The following is a 17650-nucleotide window of genomic DNA, read 5'->3' on the forward strand; positions in this document are numbered from 1 at the left end:
CGCAACAGCGCCTTTCTCCACCCTCCTTTCTCCAACCGCCCACAGCTTCTGGAGTCCGTCCCCACCCTTCTTCCCCATTTTATCCACCCTCTTTCCCCATTTCTCGTCGGACCGACGCCTCTCTTCGTTCTCCTCGCCGAGCGTCATTCTTTTGAAATCGAGTGGATCGTGTGACGTGAAAGCCGGTCGATCGTGTTGTGTGCGAGAAATAAACAAAACGGAGGACAAGGACTTTGCGAGAGACGGGTTAGGCTTGCGGGGGGGGGGGGGGGGGGAAATAATGAGGAAATGGAGAAAGCCGGAGATGACGAAACAGGCAGAGGAGACAAGTCGATTGCGTAGACTCTCCGCCGAACGCGTCTTCCGTATTCTCAAACAGAAAATATTTCACGCTCGACGGTGCCAGACTGTGAGAAACGCCAGGAACGCGGAAGCTATGCGAACTGATCCTTTTCCTTAAAACACCATCTACGGCTACCATCCCTTTATCCGTGCGGATGAAAAATGCTGCCGAATCCACGAAAAATATGTTTAATTACATTCGTGGTATCTTTGAGTAAAATTTCACGCGGAAAGATGCGTATCGCGTACAGAAGATTTCATTAATCCCAATCTCGCGCAACAATCTTGATGTAAGTCTACAGAGTGTTTCGAAATATGCGAATAGTATTTTAAAAAATAGATTCTTCAACAACTGTGAAGCCAATTTTTTCTTTAATAAAAATATTCAGACACTAATAGCTCTTTTCACCATCAACAATTGATTTTACTTTAACAAAACTTAATTTACCTTCTTTATCTATAAAGATCAATTACAAAAGCATCCAACGTTAAAAAACGAAAAAAAAACGGGGTTTAACTTTGCTAAAAAAGATTGCAATTTTAACGTTGATCATTTCAAATCTTTCCGTGCAGCTTAACGCAGTCCTAAAGTAGCGACCGCTCGGACATGTGTGTGTACATACAAAGGTGTCTTATGCGAATGAAACGTCAGGTCGGGTGATATGTTTTACCGGTTGCGATTATATAAGATTCGCCGGTCGTAAATAGATGAGATTTAAACCTAGACGGACGACGCAATATCGTCGCATTCATGAACACCCTTTAGCAGGTAATTCTGCCGACAATAGGAGCCGGGAATGAGGAGGAAGATGCCGGGCGCTGGCGGAAGTATAAGGAAATATACATAGCCGCATACCTCGGCGAGCAATAACTTATCTTCTATCCACTTCTTACCTTTTTCCTCCTCGTTTCCGCAATCGCATAAAGCGCGCTCAAACCGAGGAACTCTCGTCGAATACGCCCCGTCGGAGATTCCAACAATTTCACTGATACTCCGCAGCTTTCTTCCCGCATGAAACAAGAATGGACCACGTAACGCATGTTTGTTAGGTTCTGTCAATTTCTCCAACGCGTGTCTCCTAGAAAATACCTTTCGGTTGATTTACGCGCTTATCGATGCGAGATTTTCGATGTCTGGTGAAAGTCCATCAGTATTTTTATAGTCTCTCGTCTCTGCTCTCGACAGATCAACCTGTTAAAACTCGCAGACTTTAACTTTATTATTTTTGCCGCTAGTGGCTCCGTTCAAAAAATATTGTCGGGATTAATTGTTATTATCACTATTCGGAGTACTTGTGAGTTAGGACAACATAATCTCGTCAACAAGTTTCAGGAGATTAGCAGATTTAATGGGTTAACTTTGAATTAGGCAAAAAACAGGTGGATTAAAGCCGATAAGCGCTTTAAGAAGTTGCTTGGAGCCTCAAAATTGTTCCACAAATTTATAATTTTATCTTCAAAGTTTTTATTAAACTGTACATTGACGTAATAATTGTTTAAAAAATATTTTGCTGCGAGAATAATTTGAATTGTTTAAAAGATAATGTGACATTTTTGACTGATATTTTTTGCAATTAATAATCTTAAACGATAACGTGCTTGCGAATGAAACTTGAGCGTCGCGTGAATTGAATAATCGCGCAATGAACAGCTCTGTTATCTTTTATTAATTTTCAGTATGCAACGAGGAACGATCGCGTCTCTTTGGTTTTAAAAATCATTACTTTAAAGTAACTACATTAGCAGCCCCGTAAATTCACGTCAGAATAATTGAACGCGAAACGCTATTAATCTCGACTTTGCCTGTGATACTAGCTTCTTCCGTTGTTCTCCTTTTTTGGAAAAAAAAAAAACATTGCAAAATCATGAAAAATAAATAGGCTCGATGGATGCGCAGTAAACAATTCTCTTCTGATCAATCAAAAAAAGCAACTTGAAAAATATGTCATGCAAATAAAGCACGCAAAATTCACGGCGTTCAGTTGAAAAATAATAAAAAGCTCCTCATAAATCACAAAGCAGATACGCTCGACAAGGAATGGCTAAAATTAACGGCGCATTTTTAAGTGGAGCTTATTTTTCAAGTTACCGCGATAACCTTGTTGCCATTAAATGCGCGCGGTCATACCGCATTAAACGGGATTTATGTCACTTTGTGCCTGGCTAATGGGTTCTTTGAAGGTTCGCAGTTTCAACACTGACCTATCGTAATGCGAGCGGGCAGGCGGCATCCGCTTCGATTTTCCTCGGTCGCCTTTCGAAGGGCGACGTCGGTCGACGAGAGTCTCTCTCTCCCTTTAGTCGATCGATCGTAAAATATTTGCAGCCTTCACGTTCGGAGGGAAAATTTCTATAATAGATTTGCACATCGCGCCATCGGAGGGTAGAAGACTGCACACGGTAGCCCCTGCGTATGCACGTTACACGCGATAGAAAATGTCGGCCGAGCTGATTTATACAAGTGCGCGTATAATGCGGGGGGTGCGCATAAAATTCATGCACTAAATTAAATACGATCGTAAGTATCCTCGTGCAGGACTCGTGAAACTTTACGGGACGGAGGGCTCATTATTTATCTTCGGCTCCGCCGAGGATTTGCGCCGTGGAAACGCGAATAATATATGCGGTTAATCCATCGACCATTGTTCCGCGAGATCTGATTATTTGATAATGCATTAAACGTATTCCGTCGCGCGATTAAATCGATCGGCCGCCTAAAACGCGCTTTCGTGTAACGTTGCGTTTAAATTATAAGCTCGAGAACCGACAGTGATAATCGCTGCGCGACGATAAATATGCTGATTTTAAATTAAGTCACATCAACTTAAATTATAATGTATGCAAATATTGCAATATAAATCAAGGATTTGGTATTTTAAAAAATTGCTTTCGAAATATATGATCTAGCTTTAACACGAAGAGAGGATCTAGTGAAATTCCTCCGATATTAGAAAGTAAATTAGGGATAGATTATCGGCAGGTTATAGAAGTTCGTCGAGTGATCCGATAAATGTGCAGCTTGACGATCGGCCGCGAATTTGAGAAATTTGCCAAAGCGCCAGAAATTCCGTGAATATCTATCGAGGGACGGGACCTTCGTCGACATTGACGTCAATCTTGAAGCGGTGAGCGACAACGAGATGACGGCGACGACGTCGACGACGCGCCTTTCGTCGATGTGACGAGGACCGATTAGCGTTCGCAAATTCTCAAACAATGCACGAGGAATTTACGACGGCGCCGCTCTATCGTAAACTCCGGTGTGTCGGCTAACTACCGTGACACCCTTCCGACAAGGGCTGATTATACGCGGCTGAGTCGTTGCAGGGCGCAAAGAGAAGCGAATTCGAGATGGGGAAGATCGTGTAGCAAGAATGGAGGAAGGTAATAACGGGAGAAAAACAGTGAGACGGAAAACAAGAAAAAAAAAGAAAACAAGAGAAAAAACAAGAGAAAAATAGCAATCAAATAAAAGCAGAAAAGATTTTTAAATAAAATAGAAAATAGAGAGACACCGAGTTGAAGTGTTTTGAGAAAAATATCAAAATTTCACGCGCACATTGCACAATAATTTGGATATATCGTTAAAATGTACAGAAAATAAAGGCTGTTATAAAAAAATCAAAAAACACGCAATAGATGTCACACATCTCTATAATTTGTCTTCCATATTGTAAAAATTTCTAGATTCATAAATTATTCACTCGTTGAAGATGACACTCTATTTTCTGCTCGATATATAACGAAAGATTTCAGTTAATAAATTTAAAAAGTGACTTATACAGCTCGCGAATGAGCGTCATTTATTTCCAATGTAAGATAGATGCGGTCAAATCGTCCCTGCATAAGCGGAGAAGGAAAAACAACGGCGAGTCGATATGATAGCATAAACTTATCTCATTGATTTAACGGTTCTCAATCTCCCGAAGGGTCGCGCGGAAACGATCCTCATTTCTTCGGCGTGCCACTTGGACAGGATAATGAAATAGTCCGAACCCGGGACGAACTCCGCATTAACGTGGCTCCCTGCCGCGGTAGTTCGTGCGGGAGCGAGCAGAGGGAAGCAGGAGAAGTGAAGATCCGCGCTATGCGCGTCTCTCTCGGCTGTCTCTTCCTCATTTTTTTCCGCTCGCGTCTTCTTCCAGCTGCGCGCGAACCTAACTGGATCGTCTTTACGCGCATCTCACGACATACGAATGGACGATGGAGGGCAAGCGGGAGGTAACGCGCAAGGAAGATACAGAGGATCGTGTATCGAGGATGAAAAGACGGGAACAGCGAAGCGCGAGTGCCTCAGAGAAAGATGGATGGAGGAACAATGAGGGGTGAAGAATAGTTGCAGCAAAGTTCGTCCCGCGCGCTTGGCTGACTTTATGACGATGGCTGGCAGTGGTGAGACGTAAAAGAGAGGAAGACGGATGCTGTTGGCGCAAGACGAAAGAGGATCCGTGCACGATCATGGATGCAGACGTCAAAGCTTCGCCCTTCATTTAGAAAATGTGGATACGGAAACGTTCGCGAGTTTACTAAAAATTCTACTAACAACAAATAACGTATAATATTTATAATCAATTTATAGAGTGATTAAACAATATTTCTCTGTTTGGAATTGCCTTTAAGAGTTCTTTACATTCTTCCTGGTTTCGTACAATTTACAATTATGTTTATCAAGCGATCTATCAAACTCGTTCGTAAAGAAAAAGTGAATTTTGAACGATACGATGTGATATTTGAATATAATTTTAAAAAAGTTGGCGAATATTATCGTCTCTCGATTTATGAGACACGTATTAGACGACAAACTCCGTTAATCTTCGTATGTGTAATTAACACTGCGATGCGCCATTCACGTCGCTGGAAGGATTAATATCCCCCTCGCAGGATAACCGTGTCCAAAGTGTAAACAAACAGCTGGATAATCACAGGAAACGGCTGCTTAATCACTTTGATACGATTCGAAGCCCATGTGCGTTTTCTGCTCTCCGCCTCATTACGCGGCTCAGCTCGAAGCGCTTTCGCTGCGTAAGATATCGCGTAATATCCCGTCCGTGTTCCGAAAGCGATTCGCTTCCAGCCGCGCGAGTACGTTCGCACGCATACGCGCGATAGCTGCGCGGAGAGAATCCGGATATATTTCAAATTAATCGGCGAAAATGCCGAGAGACGTTCTCGCAGAAGCGCAGCTCTCTCGTGTTCTCTCACCTGACACCTCCCCCATGTTATTGCCCGCACAAAGCGAATCGTGTGCCGGATATTGACGCCCGTCGTAGCCTGCCAGGCGCACAAGATGCGCCCTGCATTCAAGTATGTGCACTTTATGCAAGAAGAGCGACGCAGCGCCGAGTTTCATCGCGCAACTTTGAATTAACAATCACGTTATCTTGGAGAAGTCGTGAAATAATTATACGCCTCTCAGTTTCACAAAAGGGTTCGTTAGCCTAATGGGCGCTTCAGCGTACGTCCTGCGTGGATTTATTTAATACGCGTGACCGAGCGCTAGCGACGTCCTTTTTCCCGTTATTCTTGCTCAGTACGCCTTAAAAAAAAAAAAAACAAGGCCTTCTTTGCAAATTTCGTTTGCGTATTCTAATATCTTTACGCTTTTGGAGAAAGGGAAGAGGATAATTTTGAAAAAGTGAGATGCTAAATAAATATGACATAACTTCGCGAATAGCTGATTTATATATAGCTCGATATATATAAGAGAGTAAGAAAGAGAGGGATAGAATTTTGTATTCGATACGCCGTAATTGTCGGTAATAATAATAACGTCAACGAGACGAACGATTGGAGGCAAAGGGGAATGTTTCTTATCGTTGACACTCGTTAGGAGTTCTTACTGTAAAAGGAAAAAAGGCGGAGCCGGAGATAAAAGAGAAAGGAAGGAGGATCCTCTGATTCCTGTACACCCCGTTTTGCTTATTTATTCTGCCTCAATAATTCGAGACAAAAGTTTCCCGGCGCGATCCAAGTCTTCACGTGAACTTTTCTCCCGATACGTCCGAGAAAGCTCACGATTCGAACCAGAAGGAATATTGGCCTCGCGATGCGTGCTCACGCAACTCCAATCGTGAAAGGAGCTTGCGCTATTAAATAAAGCGACATACTTTCGTCTAAAACGTGACAATGCAAAATGATTGTTTGCGCGAGTAAAAACATTATTTTGCAAACAAATAACGTATATACACTGTAAAAAATTCAGTAAATTTACACAATAGATGTAAAAATTGTATAATTAATACTGTAAATATAAAAAAAATCACATAATTTTACAAAAATTGTGTAGTTTTGTCTTTTATTGTGTAAATATCTTATTTCATATGGAAAATTACATAAGTGATACAATGTTTTAAAAATCTTATGTAATTATGCAAATTTTTGTAATATTAGGCAGCATAATATTCAATTATGTTTAATCGAATGTTTAATAATATAATTACACAAAGTATTATTAAATTACTATTTCTATAATTTTACATTCTATTGTAAATTTATTTTTGTAAGTTGTTTAATTACAACATAAAAAATTAATTTTACAAACGCGTGGAAATTCACAATTATTATAATGGATTTCAAAATCACTCATTATAATAGTTGTGAAATAGACGCAAAATTTTTTACAGCGCAACGCTAGTTATTCTTGTTCAATATCAAAAATATTTTATTAAACGGATCATAGACTTTGTCGGAAAAATAGAATTTTCGCGATTCAGCTTGGTTATTGTTCAGCCAACTGAAAAGTCCCGACGTAAAGTTAAGTAAAACGCGAGACTAGGAAAACTGCCAAGAATTTTCGGAAGCGACATTTAACTTCGCGGTAGAGTAGCGAGCCTTGATTTTGAAGATTCGTGTTTTACTTGCGAAAGGGAAATGTAGGATTTTATAAGATTACACGCGAGAGAAGAGTATGCCCTCGATAAAAAAGATAACAAGACTGGTTTCGACGTCGTGCGAAGAGGGAGAGACTTTGGTCGCGTGCCAATGCGTAAAATTCGCAAGAATGGAGCTGCCGAGTCTGCACGGTTCCCTTAAAATAATGTTAGGAAATACTCGACCGATCGTGTCATGAATCAGTATTTTCTCCGATTGGCGAAGAGAGTTGAAAAGCAGGTCGACGTTTATTGAGAAAGTTTTTTTCGTTAGTTAGCTTTGCCAGTGGAACCGCAGTCTTAAACGCGCACATATACACAAAATAGTGTCACTTTCTGAATTTTAAATCGCGTTTCACGTAAAACATTTTAAAGCAGGCTTGTAAAAGCAGTTTAACGTTAAGATCGCCAATTGCCGAAGAGCTCCGCGGAATAATTTCGGGTTAAAGATACAAGATCAATTACTGTGCTTATTTCCAACATTTCATTAGCAGCGTTTTGATAAACGGCGACATTACAAGCACCATCGTCGTCTGTATGCACGGTCGTTCTGCAATTTCAGTGGCACCAAAGATCTGCAGTAATTACCGTGTGGAGAGATCGCTTGGTTTTGTTACGGGCATTTCCGCAACAATTTTGCGCCGATATAACATCTCGTCTTGTTCGCCAACAACCCCAATCGTCTACCCTTTCCGCTCCCCTCATACCTCTCCCACCATATCACTGTCTTCTATCTATCCACTCGCATTTCGGTCTGACCAGCTATTCGAATCTCATCGAGCAACAAGCTTAATTTCGCCAGGCTGTCGTTCGCGAGAAGACGAAGAAGAATGAAACATTTTTGAATAAATTTTAAGAAACATGAATGCACGCCCGGCATCGTTCTAAAGAATGTGTTTTAATAAAAATCATGAAGAATCTGTGAAGTTCAACACGACACTTTAATATCTCCGTTGCTCTAGTTATCTGCAATAAGTTAAGTTATTCTGAACTTTGTCAATATTAGTCAAAGATAATCAGGATAATTAATTCTGAAAAAAGAATAAAGCTCTGCTAAACAATTAGCAGTACGTTAAATTCGTATGTGGAACTAATGTATAAAAATTCTCTTTTCACGATATTCATTATTCGTTAACCCTTCATTTCGTGCCGTTTAGCTTTTTTACCGCTCGAGAAATTTTCACGTTAATTTCACTCAACGGGAAGTTGTTGAAGCCAGCTGAAAACAACGAATTGGCCAGACTCCACTCGGATGTCTGCAGGAATACCGATGCGACGCGAAATAGACCGGCCTTGTACGCATGCACAACACCTCGGCAACGTACATATATACGGGACGTACGCCTTCCAACGCCGTCGCACAAACTCGACCGTATCGCACCGACATCCATACGAAATTCGCACCTTGCACCGCTTGTCCGACCTGTTTTGTCAGCGGAAGAGATTCCGTGTGCCCGCACGGAATAAACGCTCGCCGTCTCGCCTCTCCCCCCCTCCTCCCCCCTCGCTATCCCGTCCCGCTCCATCCCTCCCTTCGTCGTCCTTTCTCCGTTTCTCCCGTTCTCTCGTCCCCTCGCCAGATTCGCGGTTGGGTCCGCGTAATTATAACTTCGGCGGAATCCACGACGACAACACCATTGAACGTATTCTCGTTCTCGAGTTATTCACCTCTTTTGGTGCTGTGCTCGCGCACCGTGTCGGTCTAATTATTTCGTTTTCTACCAAGTTCCGGAACGAGGGACGAGGGAGGGCAGAAAAGTGGGGGGGGGGGGGGGGGAGGACCCCGAGGGCGCTTTCTTCAGCTCTTTTAAGCGGCGCTTTAATGCGAGTCTCTTTCAGCCGCGACGCGGACCGCTTCAAGTTGTCTACCTTTTGTTTGCGCCCCTTTTGATCGCGATCCTAGAATCACTTGCTTACGCTCGCCGCTATTAAATTAGAGGTGTTTCGGTTCTTGATCGCGGAAAATCATGCAAATTATCAGATATTCGAAGTCCTTGCATTCTGAGGCCAAATCTAAAATCTCTTCGGGAAAAGAATTCTCTGAATTTTTTTCTTTACTTCGCTTTTAACATTTTACTTAGATAAAATACTTGATTTTCTCACAAGTTCACGACTGCACTATTGTATTATTGTTTGATAAAAGCTGTGCGAGAATCTTCCGGGATTCAATTGAATCCAGTTGCGAAAGTAGCAAAAGGATAAAAGTGGAAATAGAAAAAAGGCAAAGAACTGTAACTGCACGGACGAGTCGTTTAACCTCTCCGCGTCCGTTCATTTAAGTAGCTAACTCATCCGAATCGCCTGCTGCTTTATATACATTCGCGGATTTCACGCAAAAGGAATCTATGAGTTGAAATTATAGCCGGAATAATCCGTGAATTATTTAAGATCGTGAATATGGGATCAAATCATATCAAAGGGGATAGCGAAGCGCATTTAAATGTTCGAAAATTGCAATTATACGTTAAAATATTGGTTTTCTTGGATTTATCAAGTATCCTTAAAATAAAACAATATTAGATGAAAATATATATTAAACAAATTAATGTAATTATTAGCATTAAAAGTAATATAAATTATCAATTTGCTCGCTTCGACTTGAATTCGAATGCTGTTACGATTTTTGGTTTTCAATACAGAATGATTTACGGTGTTCGTTGCAATTGCAGGTCGGCCTGGCACGGACTATCCGGTGCTGGGAAAGGTGCCCTACACGAACTTCTACTGCGACGATCAGTCCTTCCCCGGCTTCTTCGCTGACGTAGAAACGAGATGCCAGGCGTGGCATTATTGCGACATAGACGGCCGGCAGGCAACGTTTCTCTGTCCGAACGGCACGCAATTCAGTCAAGTGGTCTTCGTTTGCGACTGGTGGTTCAACGTGAGGTGCGAGCTCAGCCCGAAACTTTACGCCATCAACAGCCGACTTTACGGTACGCCCACGGAAAGTCCGACCAGACCTCACCGACTGATCACGAAGGAGCTTCTGGAGAATATCTTCGTGCGTAGGAAATGAAGGAGAGGCGGCACGCGATCGCAACGAAAAGGGAAAGGGAGAGAAATTTATCGCGTTAGATGGAAAGTATTTTTCTCACAATATAAAAATCATAAAAAGCGTTGCGTGACCACAAACGCTTCGAAAAAAAAAAAAAATATTGCAAATTTTCACATGCAGAATATCTTTTCTTTCTTAAGTAAATTGTTACAAGTCATATTGCTTAGCGAGCCTGAAGATTTCTCAGGTCTTTGCGCTTTTAAACGCGGAACCAATCGCGATCACTTAACTATTCCATTACCGACGAAGAAGAAGAAGCTTCGGCGCGAGACTTATGTCCGGGCCCTATCACGACTGCGGAATTCACGAGGGAAACGAAGAGACGCTTCGAGGGTATCCGACGATAGTCGGCGCGATTATCTAGGACAATCGTGGATCTCGATGAATACCGGTGAAGGATCAGCACGAGCGTCGTCGGCGCACGCGACACAACACGTCGGCGTACAAAGTCGCTCGAGAGCGCACTCGTGCCGCTAAATCGCAGGAAGGCCGAGGGACTGCCGGAGAATAAATCTTTGTCCAATGAATATCGAAGCGCGATTGGGCGAAGGCTTGAGAATCGACCGACGAATGAGTAAGGACGCTCGTCGAATGAGCACCGCTGCCGCAATAAAAGAGGAGCCGAGGGTGGAGTTTCCGTCTGCGATCGGCCTTCTCCCTTCTGGCGGCGGCCGCCCGGCGCGGAACAGCATCCTGCACTCTCGATGCGGTTCTTAATCGTTGATGAAGCTCTTTCCCGCGTCTCTTCTTTCGCCGCCGTGCCTTTATCGCGCTTCTCATCAGGGGATAAGCGAGTCTCGGGAGTTGATCGTCACGGTGGAAGTACGAGAGGTCCGGGCAATAGGTACATGCCGCTGACACGACAGTGCGAAAATCAATCGAGTGTTCCGTAATCGATCATCAAACCCGAACACGACATGTCGGACGGGGCGATGCTCCGATTATAATCACGATCCGGCGGGTATCGCGATTTCCGTTATACCTTCTGCAGCGGCTCTTTGTACGCTAAATTATGTTTATCAACTAAAAAACAAAAAAAAAAGAACAAAAAAAAAGAACAAAAGCTAATACTGGCAAAGTACTGTAAAAGGTTCCGCTGCGCTTTAATCAATCTTGCGGCTGTCAATTATAGTTCTCGTTGTATTTCTGTTGTACTTTCAAAAGCGAGTCTTTATAAATTTGTATCTAAATTAGATTTCATCAAAATATGGTCGACGCGTTGAAAAAATAATACAAACAAATTGCAAGCAGATAAAAGACTAGCTGATTGAAAATATTATTGCTTATTATTATTATTATATTTGTTGGACGAAATAATGGTATAAAACGCGGTTAAACGAAAACAAAGTGATATTTTTACAATACTTTTCGTGCAAAGTTCTAGCGTAACGTGTTAGAGAGTTTGGTTTTTATAGATCCACAGAAAAATATGCCACAATCTGCTTGAATATGTTTATATCGTTGTTTCTTCCAACAACTCATACACGAAAATTGCAATAAAATATTGTTAAGACGTATATATAAATAAGACAAAAAGCTATTTAATCCGAGAAATTATTGGACGTAGGAATTAGTGCACATTGCTAATCATCATTCTTTCGCCGAACCGAGCCGAAAGAAAGGAAGAATCGGTGCATTTCACGCACGGCCGGCACTGACAAACGCAAAAGTCAATGCCTCCTGAAATCAATAACCGATAATACGATTGTGCACGGCCGATTGTGATGCCGGAACGAAGTACGACAACGGCAGAGCTTGCCGGCAATTAGTAATGGCGTGTCGTGCGATCGCGCGATATATTGTTGCGGTCCGCGCCGCGCTGAAAAGCGATCGTCACGCGACGAATTCTTGCCACGCCAATAAACGCACGACACACACCGTCGAATCCCGAATCAAGATCGCGGTATCGCGATTTTTTATCAGATTGAAAAAAAAAAAGTAGATAGCACTAATAATCACACTCGAGGCGTGCAGCCTCTCGAGCGCATTTAAGTTCGTAGCGTTAATTAGTGAGTAATGGAAATTGTGAATGAGCAAACGTATGATCTTGTGTAAGTGTCGTCCGTAGACGTTTGCAAGCGACTTCTGCAACGGAATGAACATGTGCCTTTACCTAATACTTTTTGCGCCTTGTATATAATAGAGATAAACCCCGTAGATGTACCGAGCCATTTCATGCTGTTTATCACACAGTGCTATGAAACATGTAGCGATCTTATGACAAAAATAAATAAACAAGTGTTCGAACAGCTCGGAATAATAAATTCGGCATCTCGCAATCAGTGTTTGAAGAAACGCACGACGATGATGAAGCGGAATGAAGATACGCCATTAAAAGAGTATCGCGAAGCTTCATGAATTAGCTCTCTTCGATCCTTTAGTGGTATCTGGCGTGGAATGTAATTTTCGCAAATTGGACGCTGTACAAGAATGTCACTGAAATTTTTATTTAACATAAGGGAGGAAGCTTTTACGAGCGGAAGTTACGGTAAATTAGTTCGAAAACTTTTCGGCATGGTATATCTTTAATGAGAGATGCCGATCTTTGCTAGCCAATTTGCTAGCGAAGAACAGTTAACGGAGACAATTTCAGTGAAACTAAAGATTACTTTTAAAGTAACTAGCGGGATTTAAGCCGAAGTTGAAGAATCTTAATTCGATTATACTGTAAAAAGGAAAACTTTGGATAAATCATTTCGCTCGCGGTTTCTACACAGCATTAAGTATCGCTTATTCATCGACAGCAGTGTTTGCTCACCGTAGTAATCGCGATTTTAAATATTGCGCTCTCTCCGCGTTTAACTTAATTCGAGCATCGCGACAAATAATTAGTAATGCAGAAATATAACAATAATAATCTAATTTTAGGTAAAACTCCATCGACTCGTTTTAAATATTTTCCGCGCAAGTCTGAAAAATATTTTACAGACGAATAAGATATTAATATTAGCAGTTGTGTGTATGATTCTAATAGATTGCTTCATTTCTGATACGCTCGAAGAAAGTATTTCTTCAAATTTTGTAAAAAAAAAACAAGATTACGCGGCTAATGAAACAATTATTATTACTTCTGTTTAAACTAAAATTTAGACAAAGGAATAAAGGAAAGAAGCGTATTTGACGGCGGTGCAATACGTAATACGATAGGTTATCATTAATCAAAACCCGAAATATTCTTTTGCGTAACACGAGAATTGTTAAAAAAGTCGCGAACATTGTTGATGGGATGGAGTGTGCGGTGGCGAGTGCGGTCACTGCGGCAGCAACTGATTCAACCCTCCGCATACTGGTCGATGCTTTTATATAAAATATCAGGTATCCACGTTGCGTTAAATGAACCGCAAGTTGGATTCCGCGAAATAATTGGTTTTGCCAGCGTATCAGAATTTTTTTTCCGCAAGTTGAGTTAGTGCGACGCGCTAGTTTTGAGGTTTGCCTCTGGTTTCTGTTTTAATTTTTTTTTTTTTTTTTTTTATTCCAATTGCTACATTTAGATTTGTTTCGAACTGTGTGGCCGGCATTCGTCTGCAACCTATTCCATCTATTTATAAACAGCCCCACAATCGTGCAATTATTACACCGCCCGAATTTCTGACGTCGGTTATGTTGATATCGCGCACTTTTTAATCTGACAAAAATTAAATTTTTTGAAAAAATTCCGCGGAACATCTAAAAATCACTCGTGAAACATGAGTTGAAAATTAGTTAAAAAGCACCGACTGCATTTAAATTGCTATGCACGAATCTCTATTCCGCGGAATACAACTCAATATATAGAAAAGTTTTCTATTTATTCAAAATGACCATAAAGCACGATTGGTCGTTTTCGCAGAACGCTTAGAGCGATTGTCAGCAAGGGTGGATGCGGATAAAGCGAGAGAATGACGAGGACCGCGCGGAGCTCGCCGAAGAGGTCTAAAGAATCCATCAGCGAAACTGGTAATCAGGTGGGGTTAACTCGAATTACATTCAGGAATCCAATCTCGCCGGGAGTTTTGCCTCCTCCGCTTCGTCTCTTTTCCCGCACTTCTTCTCTCTCCTCATTTTGTGCAAGTGCAGTACGCGGCGCAGCCGTTGTGTCCACCTCTTCTAAGTCTGGACAATTACACGGACACACTCAATTCACATATTTTAAATCGCGCTAAACGTCTCGAATTTGAAATCTTTTCTGCACTGTTAAAAGAAGCGTCACACCGGCGGAACGTGATGTGAGTTGAATGTCGCGCAAATAATATGCAAAAAAAAAAAAAAAAAATAGTTAAAGCGTCGAAACAAAAAGGTAAAAATTTTTTAGACAACTCTCGTAACTTTGAGAGCAACGGTTAGAAATTATGGAAATTGACGCTGCCGAAAAACGACAGTCGGGTGATATCCGCGGAGATACGCCGTGCCTTTAATTGCAAGACTCTGGGCGGCACTTTTAAAGCCGGATGCAAATGGACCATAAAACGGACATCCAGCGAACTGGCTCTCATTTACGAGTGCGAAAAGTTTTTAGGTCCGTCGAGTTAAGTTGAGTTGAGTCGAGTCGAGTCGAGTCGCACGTCGGCGAATGAGAGGGCCTGTTTTATCGGTCTGCGAGTTCGAAAGTAATTCTCTGACTTGATAGTAAGACCGACAGGCCGCGCGACTCGGGACTAACTTCGCAGAGAAGAGAAACGCCCGTTCCCGGCTTCCTTACCGATTGCTTTGCTCGAAGGTAATTTCACTTTGTGGCGCGTTGCGTTCGACGTGTGAGATCGATAATACTTTTATTCGTGCCTTTTCCGCGATCTCGTTCAGGCTAAACAGTTCAGGAAAATTCGAATAAGTAAATTTTCACTGTACGTTGCACGGTTTTGCAAAATTGCATTAAAGATTAATCGTATTTCTATTGCACTGCCGCCGAAAGAGGAACCTATGCATTTTTCCGGTCATCGTTGAAAACAGATTCATATTATTCAAGTTAATTTTCGAAGGTTTACTTTTGCACGCAACTCTCTATACGACATTAAATATGGATCAATTTTTCCGCCGGGCTTGCATGATGCTATAGTCGCGGTTGGTCTGTTAATTCGCGCGCGCGCGTGCATTCGGTTATTTTCGCGCCGTGCATCGGCGAGAAACAGATACGCGGACGAATTATTTTCGTTCGCATAAACAAAGTCGCGACTTGAAAGAGGAGTTTAAATTGTTTGCTAGTTTTATGCGCCCGTGGCGCTCTCGCTATCCCTCTCGCTCTCATCCCCGCTCTCATCTCTAGCCAACTGTCTTTTCTCTTCATCTAACTCGCTCGCTATACCTTCGCTCTTCCCTCATTTCTCTTTCTCTCTCTTGTCCTCCCTTCCACCGCTCGCCGGAGGGTGCGTATTGTTGCTACTGTTGCCGCTGTCCATCAGGAAAGATCCCAGGATGCGAGCCTGCGCTTGAAGCCCATTGATTAACCGTTGTCTGTTGCATGTTGCGAGCGAGAGAGGAAGCGGAAGAGCGGGCGCTCCGGCGCCCGCGCAAGATGGGAGGGGAGAGGCGCGGAGCGTTCAACGTTTGCCCACGAGCAACGTTTATGAAAACTTTGTGCATCGACTGCACCGCAGCAACGAATAAAATAACACCCTGGATTATTCCGCTCTCGCTTCGACTCTCTCTCTATCCCCGACCCCGCGCCCCGATCGGCCCCGCGGAGGATCCCCCGCTTAAATTATCAGCGTTTTCCATTTTGTATCGCCGATTACTTGCCCCGAAGCTCGCTCGCCGGCGATAAGCAACGTCAAAGAGTTGGCTACAATCAAACGCTATGTGCTCTCTTCGCATTGTTAATGAAGCATTTTCCGGTTTTCTCTGTGCATGATCATTATTAATATAATATACTCCAGCCATGGCGAGATAACGTTAAACATGTTTGCGTTTAGGCAAAGTAAGCATGTGCGTAGGATTAATGAATACTTTTCGGATCGAATGCTGCGAATAAATATTTTCGTGCAAAAAAACAGCATGGACTTTCCAAAGCTTTTCTGTCATGATATAGTATTTTATACATGTATGTGCATGGTATTTAGTTTTTTCGAGTAATATATATGCGCACACATACACAGTGTTTAGCTGTGCAGTGATGCTTTCGCTCGTCACGAGATTTTTATTCAATCGCGCATGTTACGTGTAATATGCTAGGCTTACGTGGATTGCGACAAGTAAATCCCAATAATCGATTTCCACGCAACTTTGTCAATGTAGATTAGAATAATTCTATACTGTATTTTTTAACGTAATTATGTAAAGAAATAGAAAAAGATGGAAAATATAATTAAATATATCACTCACCGCATGAAGACAGCGATTGAATTAAATTATCGACAACTTACCTGAAACAGAAAATACAATGATACTTCAAGTATTTGAATTAAAAAAGAATGTCGAAAACATTATTATTTGTAGATAAAAAAAATAGGGAAGCTTGTTTAATACAAGAGATTGAGAACTGACGATTACAGAAAAATAATGGCAAAGATATAAAATGCGCGAGAAACATATCGCGCAGTTAAAACGAGTTACGCGAATTTCCGGTACAGATTCCGCGCATAAGTAGAAATCTTGCAACGGCAGCGGATGATCGACGTGATTTTGCGTGCAAAAAAAAAACGGACGAACGAGCTACAGAGAGGCAAATACAGAAGAGTCAGCAGCCTCTAGAACCGAGCGGGGAGGAGAAAAGCGTAACGCACGAAGGCACACCCTCCGATTTTTATTCTCGCTCCCCGTCCGTCCATTTTCTCCTCATTTCGTCCGGTTTTTTAATTCGCGCGATATTTCCTGGTCGTTTGCATGTTAATTTTCGACGACCAATGACGCGGCAGGTTCGCGGGGTACAGACGTCGATGATATTTCGCGTGTTTCGAGAGCGGGTCGAGAGAGCAACATTCCCGACGCACAACCAATCCCTCCATACTTTGCTATAGCGCCGCCACCCCCTTTTCTCGTCGATATCGATACGAGCAAACGTTATGTGCCTTATCGCGATGGTGGGGCATCGCAGAATAATATACAATATAAATGAGGAATGAAAAGATGAGACGGGGCTAAGGCGCAATTGACGAAAAGTCCATCGAACAGTTGTGTAAAGGATCTTCGATCGTACAGCGATATGTTATAACGTATACAATGTTTTCAAAACGCAAATACCGGTATTAACACGAATTTCGCTCTCCCGCATGTATTCCACAATTAGTTATAAAATAAACAATGGTTTCATAAACATAAAATTGTTACGTGTCAATAGTTCATGCAACCGACATTGGGTCAAAGTAAATGCAAATTTAATTTTACCTGTTCGATTGTTCAATTATTCACGCAGATTCGCATATTGGTTTTCGTTTCATTAATTAAATAATTAATTAACCGTTTATTAAAC

The 17650-nt window shown here is 42.0% G+C and overlaps 2 protein-coding genes across 5 annotated transcripts in view; one reads left to right on the top strand and one right to left on the bottom strand.

The window, feature by feature from the left end:
* LOC105668997 (uncharacterized) overlaps positions 1–12515 on the top strand; it is a 50200-nt gene extending 37685 nt beyond the window's left edge. Inside the window, exon 3 of the mRNA XM_012361736.2 lies at positions 9881–12515. Within this exon, the coding sequence (XP_012217159.1) occupies positions 9881–10227 (347 nt within the window). The 3' untranslated portion in view covers positions 10228–12515. The remainder of the gene's footprint in view (positions 1–9880) is intronic.
* Positions 1–17650, bottom strand: part of qin — a 153058-nt gene that overhangs the window by 52695 nt on the left and 82713 nt on the right. Inside the window, exon 1 of one of the 4 annotated variants that reach the window (XM_067347213.1) lies at positions 1237–1398. The exons of the other annotated variants lie outside the window; for them this stretch is intronic. Coding sequence (XP_067203314.1) covers positions 1237–1383 — 147 coding nt within the window. The 5' untranslated portion in view covers positions 1384–1398. Of the gene's footprint in view, positions 1–1236; positions 1399–17650 lie in introns of those variants that run through there. 4 annotated transcript variants of the gene reach the window in all.

The sequence above is a fragment of the Linepithema humile genome, chromosome 1 (assembly GCF_040581485.1).
Source record: "Linepithema humile isolate Giens D197 chromosome 1, Lhum_UNIL_v1.0, whole genome shotgun sequence".
In the NCBI taxonomy this organism is placed as follows: Eukaryota; Metazoa; Arthropoda; class Insecta; order Hymenoptera; family Formicidae; genus Linepithema; species Linepithema humile.